Source organism: Lates calcarifer, linkage group LG23 (genome assembly GCF_001640805.2).
Source record: "Lates calcarifer isolate ASB-BC8 linkage group LG23, TLL_Latcal_v3, whole genome shotgun sequence".
NCBI lineage: Eukaryota > Metazoa > Chordata > Actinopteri > Centropomidae > Lates > Lates calcarifer.
The window spans coordinates 12255164-12265886 of NC_066855.1; the positions used below are offsets into that span (position 1 = coordinate 12255164).

General features: G+C 39.1%; 1 protein-coding gene across 2 annotated transcripts; it reads left to right on the top strand.

Moving 5' to 3' along the window:
- Positions 1-24: 24 nt before the first annotated feature.
- Positions 25-3318, top strand: fbxl15 (F-box and leucine-rich repeat protein 15). 2 transcript variants are annotated; one of them, XM_018699196.2, is made up of 5 exons: positions 25-178; positions 519-681; positions 1236-1738; positions 1853-2071; positions 2266-3318. In XM_018699196.2, exons 1-4 carry the CDS (start codon positions 150-152, stop codon positions 2040-2042), a joined length of 885 nt encoding a protein of 294 aa, XP_018554712.1. In that variant the 5' UTR covers positions 25-149; the 3' UTR covers positions 2043-2071; positions 2266-3318. The 2 variants fall into 2 exon arrangements, with proteins under 2 accessions (XP_018554712.1, XP_018554713.1); XM_018699197.2 differs by having other exon boundaries at positions 522-681.
- The last annotated feature ends 7405 nt before the right edge of the window (positions 3319-10723 follow it).

Below are 10723 nucleotides of genomic sequence, written 5' to 3' on the forward strand. Positions count from 1 at the left end.
TAATGTAGGTTCTTCCGACGGTACCTGAAGGCAGCATTGGGTTTGGGCAACACCTCAGACGCCTGCAAGATGCTAAAACAAACTACGTTGTTTTGGCATTTATGTGAAGAACACAGGGCCTGAAAAACTGTGTATAATATATCCGACTCATGATGGGTGAAGAAGCTAAGATGAGAACGTAAGTGCTTCTAAAAAAAAAAAGCAGTTTTTAATTTAAAAGCAGCTGTGTTGGTGGCCCCGGCGAGCTAGCTTCTCGGCTAACAGCGATAGCAACAACAACCAAGTCACTGAGAAATGTAGCTGTCCCATTTATTTATGCCAGCGGACTCCGGTTTAACCACTTATTATTATGGAAATGCTGATACTAATAAGATACTCTTTTGCAAATATAATACCACCGCTGTTTCCTTTATTCGTAAAGCATTTATTAACATGTAATAGTTGGTCCTTTAAACTGCTTTAGCGTTGCATGCAGTGTCAAAGTTCAGCTTTAAACGCAATGGTTTTCACGTCCTCAGCAGATGTCACCTTTTAGACCTGCCCTGGGAGGATGTACTTGTTCCACACATTTTATGCTATTTGCCGCTGCAACATCTGGTCAGCCTGCAGAGGGTGAGCAAACAGTTCCACAGCCTCATCCAGGTGTATCTAGCCAACTGCAGGAAGTTCGATCTGTCGACGGTAAGGAAGTGTTGGTTTTCTTCTTAATGCAGTACAGAAAGAAGCTGAATACCAGAATGAACAGAATTTTCACTCTCATTCAGGTCACAAAGTTTAAAGAAAAAATAGTAGGGACAGTAAGACCAACAGTTATCCATTAATCACAGAAAATGGATAGATTAACAAGCTGAAAAATAATTACAATTCTTGCCAAATTGAGAACTTGGCTGCTATTTGCAGAAGCACTGAAAATAATATAAAATAATAATGATACAGAATAACTCCTCAAAAAGTCTCCTGCATGCACAGTCCACTCTGGCACAAGTCTCACTTGTAGTTTATAAATGTGTAACCTCTCCCCACAGCCAGTAATCACATACAAAAAGTTCAAACTAATGTTACTGTCTATGACAGGCAAGGAAAAATATTCAAGACCTGACTAAATGAAATTTAAGACCTCTTAATACCTTCAAGGGTACTATATACAGTGCATTTTAAGACCTGCAGATACTTTGCTGTATACACAGAGAGGCATGATATTTGCAGTACTTGAAGTCTGCTCTGCAATGTTACAGATTGGACCATGCATTCCCAAGGAAGCATTTTGCTCCATGTTAAAGGACAACAAAGTTCTCCAGAGCCTGTCACTTCAGAACTGTTCAGACTGGGTGACAGATAAGGAGCTGCTGCCTGTTATCGGCCAGAACCAGCATCTGCAGAGAGTGGACATGAGCGGGTGTGTTTGGCTCACCCGCCACTCCCTGGTGGCCGTGTCCTTGAGCTGCATGCACCTCCAGCACCTCGGCCTGGCGCACTGCGAGTGGGTGGACAGCCTGTCCCTGCGCAGCCTGGCTGATCACTGCGGGGGGCTGCAGTCGATCGACCTCACTGCCTGCCGCCAGCTCAAGGACGACGCCATCTGCTACCTGGCCAAGAAGTGTTTGAAGTTGAGGTCTCTGTCTTTGGCAGTCAATGCCAACGTCACTGACGAGTCGGTGGAGGAGGTGGCCAAGAACTGCAGGGGCCTGGAGCAGCTGGACCTGACAGGTTGCCTGAGGGTCAGGAACCAGTCCATCAGGTACTGTACATGCCATTTTCAAGTATAATCCAACTAACTTTGTGCCCACATTTTGACATGCACCACCTCACTTGTGCACCCGTTCATAATATCCTCTGCATGCTGTGCTCACAGGACTCTTGCAGAGTACTGCCCAAAGCTGCAGTCCCTGAAGGTGAATCATTGCCACAATGTGACAGAGTCCAGCCTTGATCCTCTTCGAAAGCGCAATGTTGTGATAGATGTTGAGCCGCCCTTACAGAGGGCTCTGGTACTTCTTCAGGATGTCCTGGGGTTCGCTCCCTTTATCAATCTCCAGATATAACCAAAGGGCCATCTATCTGCCCAACACAGGTAAGTAATCATAGCAGTATAACCACTATATGACCTTATGACACATTTATATCCAAAACTGACTGTCAGATATACAAACATGGCCAGAACTCAACAACAGTGAATTTATTTCTTCTACATTTTGCTAGAGTGCAGCAGATAATGTTAGTAACAGCCGATCAGTTGTAGTCAACATTTGCTTTCCTTCATTACAGGTGTTTTTGTGACAGCAGTCACTCTCGGATCACACACAAATCACATGGGCACATGACTTGCTCTAAATATGTCAAGACAATCCACGAGAACCTGGATGTGTTGCACTTGATTTTGTGTGGCTAAATAATGTGGATAAAAAATATAATGAAATACAATAAAAACCCAACAAACTCACTGGAATGTGATCAAGATGTATATTTAAGTTTGAACTGAAAATAATGCCACATTTGTAAATGACTGAAGAAAGCCATGTACTTTTAAGAATTGCTGCCTCATATCCAAAAGATGTCACTGCACTTTTCTCTTAATCATTCGTTGTTGTAATAATGTGGGTTTATAGAAAAGCAATTCTAACCAAAGTGTATTGTTTTGTTGGTACCTTTGTGTATATGATATTGTAAAAAAAAAAAAAAAGCAGTAATCTTATGTTTCATTTAGAAACATTTAAAACACGTTTGAGTTTAATTAAACATTTCATTTTGCATGTATGTGCCAACTTAAAGGATCAGTTCATCCAATTCCCCACCAAACATTTTCTCTTTTACCACTAGTTTTGTCTAGCCATTGGTTTTATTTGTGCTGGTTTTGTTATCTCCACTACTGAGATTTCTGCCTGTTGTCAGAAAACAATAAAAATGAATGCAGTTTTGCTTACGGTGCTGACCATGTGTCTTCCAGAAACAGTGTCCTGGCTCCTCAGGATAATCCACAGACCTCGTAATTGTCAACAGTTTTTAACAGTTTCCTGATGAAAACTGTTGCTTAGAACAGTTTTTTCATTAAAACTATCTGCATGGCTAGATGCTACTGGGGTAACTGGGAAAGTATATATTTTTTGGTATGGGTGAAGCAACCCTTTAATCGGCATTGTTAGCCTAGTACATGTTTGAAATAAGTATAGGAAATTATTATGACTGTTCCTTTAAGCCTTTGAATTGAATTTTGTAAAAAAACAAAAAAAAAAAAACTTGTGTTGAAATGCTGTTTCCCTGTAACACAGTATATGAATTATATAAGATGCATTAAATTGTAAAATACAACACCATCAGAAATGTCTGCTGTCACTTCTGTGATATAAACATTTGGTTACTTGTATTACAGTTGAATGGTATATTTGTTCAACCTATTTAATTGAATATGGCAGTAAAAAGTATCCTTCAGTTACATTAGTAACATCTTTAAGGTGAGTTAAGCAACAATGTTGAAGCTTCCTCCTGATTTTTAAAAGACTTAACATGTGAAAGCGTTTAGAATACATGCATAGGCTCTAATAAAATGCTTCTCTGTCAATGAAATGTCTGTAAACTGCTGCGAAACAAGATTCCTGTGATTCGCTTGATTGTCAAGCAGAGGAGGCCTTTGTCAAAGCATTGCACTGGTGAACTGTGGGTTTATGACTTAAACTGACACAAGGTGGCAGCAATGAGTCAGGATATTAGTTTTAAATCTGTTTCTGAGAGGCTGCATTTTTCCTAAACTACAGTGTATTCAGAAACCATAGTGGCGGTCTGCTATTTTAAAAATGTCAACATCCAGTGTCAGGAGCATATACACAGGCCAAGAATCTACTTTGCTAATGATTCAAGAAAAAGTCTAATGTTTGACTGGTTGGGCAGGTTGTGAAAAGAAACATCAGCTTTATGATCTTGTTAACACCTGATGCAGTGAATGCACAATAAGAATTAATGTGTCCCCTTGTTGTCACAGCAAACGTGTTAAAAATCCCTCTTACAGTTTCCTCTGGTGGTCCGGTGGGCGGACTATATTGTAACTTGTCTCTGTGACAACACAACAGGTCTATTTTCCACTTGATGGCATGGTTTACCCCATCTGCTGCCTGCTGTCCACAAGCTGAATTTGCACCAACGGAGAGTTGTGTTTGGAGGGCTTCAGGGATCGACCGGCATCCCTTCTGTTGGCTGTGTGCTGATCATCATATTCTACTGGTGTGCCTCCGAGGAGACATCACAGTATCATTCGGTATAAAGTAAATCTTGAAATTTCAATTCATGAAGCCATGCTTGGCATTAAGCCTTTTCCTCCTTTAAGTAGCAAATGATGCAAAATAAATAATACTCCTATGTCTGTGTATCATCATGAATGCAAAGGGAGTTACAGCAATTAAATTCAACTTCTCAGTCTCGCTTTCAAGTGTTCAGTGGCCTGTCCTTGTTGTTGTTGTTGTTGTTCAGCAGTCAGTGGGTTAAAAAGGTTTCAGACTACATTCATCATGTAGGACTTCAATTAGCATTGATCTGCAGGGGGGGAAAGAAACATTGCTGTGTTATTATATACCATGGAGCAATTTCTGTTCCAGTGATTGAGTGTATGGGGGGATTTCTCAAACATAGCCGGCCTAACATATTTTGTCTCCCTGTCAATAATCTGGCACTTGTCTAAATTATTGATCAATAGCAACTGATCATTTTATACCGAGGCACAACAATGTAGTTGCTTCATTTTATTCAGGATGCAGTTTCAGCCCCCGGCAGCCGTGTGATATACTGTACTTATTAAAACAAAGAATAAATTTAAGTTTAATCTCTGGCTGCTTCTAAAGTCCTCTCTGACAGAGTAACTTACTGAGTTTGATCCTTCAAATTAAACTATTAAAAACAGGTGATACAGGCCTTTTTCACTTCTTGACTTGGTGTGGTAGGAAAAGCACAGGTGTTAATTATAACATTAACGATGGCTCAGTTCTATTCAATTATCTCAGTCGCAGTGGGACAGTGAGCAAGTGTGACATTGTATTCTGTGACCTGAATAGAAATTTCAACTGCTATAAGCATTTTTTTAGCATTTATTTTGATAGGTACGCCTATTGGCAAATATGGTGCCCTCGTAGTGATGACACATTTCAATAGCTGATGACCCAATATATCGAGATATTGTTTATGAATTTTTTGTCTGTCTATAGAACACATCACCCAACATTTTTTGGTCTTTTTTACAAAGTTGATCCTCTCTACAGAATCTGACACTGGTCACAGAGTTCAGTATACCAGTATCACAGGTATTCAAAATCTAAGACTCTGACGGGGCACAGAATATAGTATAGCACTTGCATGCACAACACCTGGAACCTAATTTGAGGCTTACTGTTGTTATTTACACCTGTTCTTTTTTTTTTCCTGCTGTGACAAATCAAATGTGTGAAAAAGACCAATTAAGGCTGTTGTGTTCTTGAGTTGCTCAATCCTACTTATGTGCAAATTTGCTTTATCTATGTGGTTTTGAGTCAGAAGGGAGCTAAAAAAAATAACATCGCTTTCATATTGGTGTGATCTAATAATAGAGTTTCATTCTTACAAATTCATCAATTCCCTTTTCTGTTCAATTTGGATTCAGTTTCAGAAGAGACCATTTTTCTTTGTATGTACAGACATGTTGTAAATGGTGAGTATAAGATTCTAATTGATCTTGCGCTGGATTAAAATTCTCTCTCCATATTTCTATACTCCATTTACTCTTATCAGGATAATCAGATGATACATGCATGGCACAAACAATTTCTTGGTATGGAAAGACAACACTATTTGTGTCTTAGCAGCATGTCCATCCGATACAAATTGCATTTCCTTATTACTAAATACATCGAAAACCAAGAGAAATAAGTGTACTTGGGAGCAACTTTCTCCTAACATTAACCAACTGAATAATAAAGTAAGAATTGGCAAAAATATTTATGAATGTAAAATATTACTTTCATCTTCAGTATGTGTAAAAAAAAAAAAAAAGCAGATCTTGCTCAGGAAAATAATCAGAAATTGGTTTAGGGCTACTTTTCAGCTTCCTGTTAATTAAATGAAGTTCTTATAAGGTGGAGAGAGAATTACTGTAGCTGTTCAGATGGGCCCAAAACTGTGTCAGAGATTTTGTTCATTTTCATATTTTTAATTAACAGACTTTTTCTCCCCCGTCTTCCATCAGTGAATGAGTCCTTCGTTCATTTATTTGATGTAGTTTATCTCCTCCAACCATTCATATACAACCCTACTGGATCCTGGGACTTAAGGATCCATCTTTTGGCCACCAGAGAAGCATAACTAATGACAACATTAAAGTGGCTTTGTGAGCGTGGCCATCAAAATGTCGATCAACCAAGCAAGAAATAATGTTGGATTTTGAAATCAGCATGAATAAACATGTGTATTTAGAATCTGGTGGGCTCAGTTTAGAGAGAATTGAAGGTGTTGATGCACTAATGAGAGATAGTGATGAAAAACGACATCTTTAGGGGTCATATGTGAGTCATGGATGTGAGGCTTCAATAATAACAATGATAAAAACACTTGTGTGGGGATTCAGGCCAAGAACAGTTCTGTTTTCAACCTCTGAATGGAATGAGTGACGATGCCACACAAGACGTCTTCAGGGTGCCGTCTAATTGAAGCGACATTTCAAGCTTTCCAAGGACTAAAAACTGTCAGACCCATTAGCATCTTCCTAATTACTGTGCTCCTAACCCCAGACTGGACAGGAAACACATGGTCAGCTAACTCTGGCCCCGCTAGGTAGTCCACTCTTATCTCTTCATTAAGAGGTGGTTTTTTTGTCATTTGCTCTGAATGAATAGAGCATCACAGCCAATGTGACTCAACCATTCACTGCCTGGGTGAAGAATGTGCTGGCCCACTTCTTTGCAAAGAACCCTGTAGCTTATTAGAGCATCAGCAACACCACAGTTTTAATTAATTAATGATGGGTTATAGAAGAGGTTTGATATGGAGAAATTACAGATTTGTCATAAAATATAATAAGATTAATATCTAATATATTAATATATATAAAATTTAATCACAACAATTTAGATATCACTATAATATATAATTACTTGTTATTAGTAATGATTTAAGTTATTTGTCCAGCAAAAATAGCAAGTTAATTGGTTGTAGCTTCTCAAATGTGAGGATCTGCTACTGTTTTGTTGTTAAAAAATAACTGTGTAATGAATATATTCTGGTTTTGGTTTGTGGGTCAGACAAAATAAGTAATCTGAAGATGTCATCTCCTAGCTTTGGGAACTTGTGATGTGATTTTTTTTTTTTTTTTTTTTGACTAACTGATAAACCGATTAATTAAAACTGCAGATAATAATAGTACCCATTAGTGGCAACCCTACTACTACTATAAATATCAGTGTAAAGGTTAATTAAAGTAAAGAAATACTCTAAAGCGTTAGCACTACATTCTTACATGGACGGTTTAAAAAACTGATCAAAACTGATGGAGCAGAATCAGAGATATCCACACAGTCATCTTCCTTGTCAGGACCTGGTGCCCACATTACCCACAATGCAACTCAACTGCAGACAGTTTGGTTGGGGATTTGGGAGCGTTATGCTAGTAGTTACTTATGTAGCCTACCTCTACCCAAGATCTGTAAGCAGACTTTAAAATGTCAGATCTGTGAAGTTACCCTTTAAGAATCTGATACAGCAAGTTTTGTTGAACACTTTGTCAACTGCAGACAGCATTTGAACTGATTTTACAAGTGATCACAGTGATCACACAGTGATCCTGGAATCGTCATTGTGTAGGTTTGGTCTCTTTTTAGTCTTACTGTTGGTAGGTTTGTTCAAGTTTCCATTTATAATATTGTAGCATGTGGTTATACACAAGAGGTTACTTACAGATCACGCCAATTTGTAATCCTATTTGTGTCCATTTGTGTTCCTCCTAAACACTAAGCACTAGGTCTTTAACACTGTGAGTGTCAAAGAACTTGTTCAATAGCACATTTTAATAGTTAAGCATTTTTAAGAACTTCGGTTGCGTTCTTGCACTTGCTGATCAGTTAATCCCTGCAAAACTCAGATGATTCACTTCATGGTCTCTACAAGTCATGGTTCTGTTAGTCCTTTTAAAAGCAGGTGCATTCCTTCACTTTCTCAGCCTATTCTGAATAGGTGACCTTCCTCCTGCCTGACCTCGAGCTGTCTGCCACCCAGGCCTTGAGTCCCCTGCCCAGTCCCGCTCACCCAGAGGCCAAGTTTTTGTAGCTATACGCTCAATTTGCCTGTGATATAAACACACCGATTTACCTAACAGAGAGTTCGTATACAATAAACGTGATGAGGATTCGTCCTGGCAGGAGCATTTTGCCCTCCGACTAATCTGGGCCGCTAGATTGTAAGTAACTGTGTTGAACTTGTGTCCTCCAGCCAGCAGAGATCAGAGTTCAGCGTTGTGCCGTAATCACAGATCACATCTTGTTATGCTTAGTGGACACTGAAAGATGCTAGAGGCCGTCTCATCATTTACTTTGCAGGGAGACAGAGATCTGGTTTAAGACAACAGAGAGGCAACTCTGAATTCAGTGTGCAGTGGTTAGAGGCTTGTACAATTTAAATTATAGACCATCAGTGTCTGGGGATGGAGCTATCTGCGGAATGTGGTGAATGTGATCGTTTGTGAGTGGGTGGGGGAGGGGTGATACGGTCTTCATGTGTGAAGCCACAAAATGATTATTATCACCTGAATCCAAAACAAAATATCAGCCAAGCCTCCCCTGTCTTGTTTCTGCTTGGCTGCCTAGGAACTCTGACATAAAGGAAACTCGCAGCATTATTTGACAAATGGAGCACAAACAGCAAAATATGTGTTTAGTACATGTCTCGGCCCGTAGATTAATGACATTAACGAAGTTTCCATTAGCACAGCGATCGGGGGAGACAGAGGCATCCATGCGTAAATCCACATGACTGAATCACTGATAAGAGAAAATGAAACACATCTCTATGGGCCAAGAGGGGCCAGGAAACGCCACTCCAAATTAGCCCGCGGCCCAATTTGTTGTTACTTCATTAACCGGCCAGCATCTGTAGAGGAGGGGAGGGAAGTTGTGACCCATCTTTTTCCTAAAAAATTCCCCACTCTGCTTTTACTAGGCTGGAAAAGACCTAGCTCCCTGTGCAGAAAAGGCAGCTGTGGAGAGGATCAACAATGTGACGGGAGCTCCATCAGCCAGTGTTGTGCACAAGAAGAGTTTCATCTGGTTGTAAATCCCCATCATGAAATAATCTGGAGCATGACATGTGTGCTAGCAAGGACGGTTGGGTCTGTTCAGTCAGCTCAGGTCTGAAATATGAAGTTTTTTTTTTTTTTTTTTTTTTACATAATCTCAATGCTGATATTTCCTCTGAGTGATCCATTGTTTCAGCTCTTATTCAGCAGTTATCAGATGACCTTTCATATCTCTATCCTTTTTTGTTAGCATCAGAGTGCTTGGAATACAGAGTTTCACATCACAGGAGATTAAGTGTGAAGGAAAAGAAAAAAGAGTGCATTGCAAGGTAAAAGTTGCTGTGGAAAAGGCAGTCGATACACAAATGCTGGAAATAATTAAAATGCTACTTACAGCGGTACAGTGGAGCTACTGTCAGTCAAAGTATAAAAACTCAGAAGAGAAATGTCAGATAAGAGAAAGAGGAACATGGGTCAAAATGTCAGTTTACTTGTAAAGCTTGGGATGAACCTGAAAACCAGCTGAAACATACACAAGACTGGACATCTTTGACTAACAGACTGTTTCTGGCCAACTTGCACAGATTTTTTAGGGGGCTTTCTCATCAGGGACTTGGATCTGAGTACACTTGATCCCAAAGTCCAGGTTATTGAAAGCAGGCAAGAAGGTCACTCTTGACATTGTGTCCAAAATATCAATTATAGCAGGTCTAGTGTGAAGTCATAGTGATTCATTTTAGTGGGAAAATGCTGAGAAACTGTTGGGTATTTAAAAAAAAAAAAGTATTATTAAGTTTTATATTTCAGTCTCAACTGCAACTAACTACTATTGACTGGAGCTTATTTCTGCTCTAAAATAAACTTCAGTTTTACAGCTGACAGAGAGCTTTCTGAGTTGCAGCTCTCTGCACTCACACTAACACTGGTACTGTCGACATTTTCCTGGTATTTGTGAACATTCACTAAAGGAAAAGTGCATACTGACACCAAAAACAATGCATTATAGACAAGGCAATAAGTCACTTACAACAAAACACAATCCTCCCAGTGTCCTTCAAAGTGTCAATTTATATCACTGTTATATAGTTCCTTACTTTTAAAGTGTTTCAGCGCAACTGTAGACAGTATGTCAATTTTTGTATTCAAGCCTGATTTTAGAAACACTTTTGTTTTAGGAACCTCTAAATATGAGACGAACAAAAGATACTTTGGCTTTGGAATAAAGATGGTAAACAAACCTGAAATGGGGCTCAAGGAGGTGAATTGTTTATTTCATGAGCAATTTAATGATCATTTCTGTTTCAAATTGCATCAGTACTGAATGTATTTAGAATTACTGCTTAACCAGAGGTGGTCTTCAAATCTGCAATTGTACATTTGATGTTCATGTGGCCTGAGCAGGACATGTAAATAAACAAATCCATTAATCAGGGTCCTGTGAAATTATTATAAATAGTTATCTATTTTATATAATTACACTATGAATGA

Excerpts from the sequence above, each read along its gene's own strand:
- fbxl15 (XM_018699196.2), top strand. The coding sequence starts at position 150 with ATGATGGGTGAAGAAGCTAAGATGAGAAC. Across the intron at positions 179-518 it reads GAAGAAGCTAAGATGAGAAC|CAGATGTCACCTTTTAGACC; the intron begins GTAAGTGCTTCT and ends TCACGTCCTCAG. Across the intron at positions 1,739-1,852 it reads GTCAGGAACCAGTCCATCAG|GACTCTTGCAGAGTACTGCC; the intron begins GTACTGTACATG and ends CTGTGCTCACAG.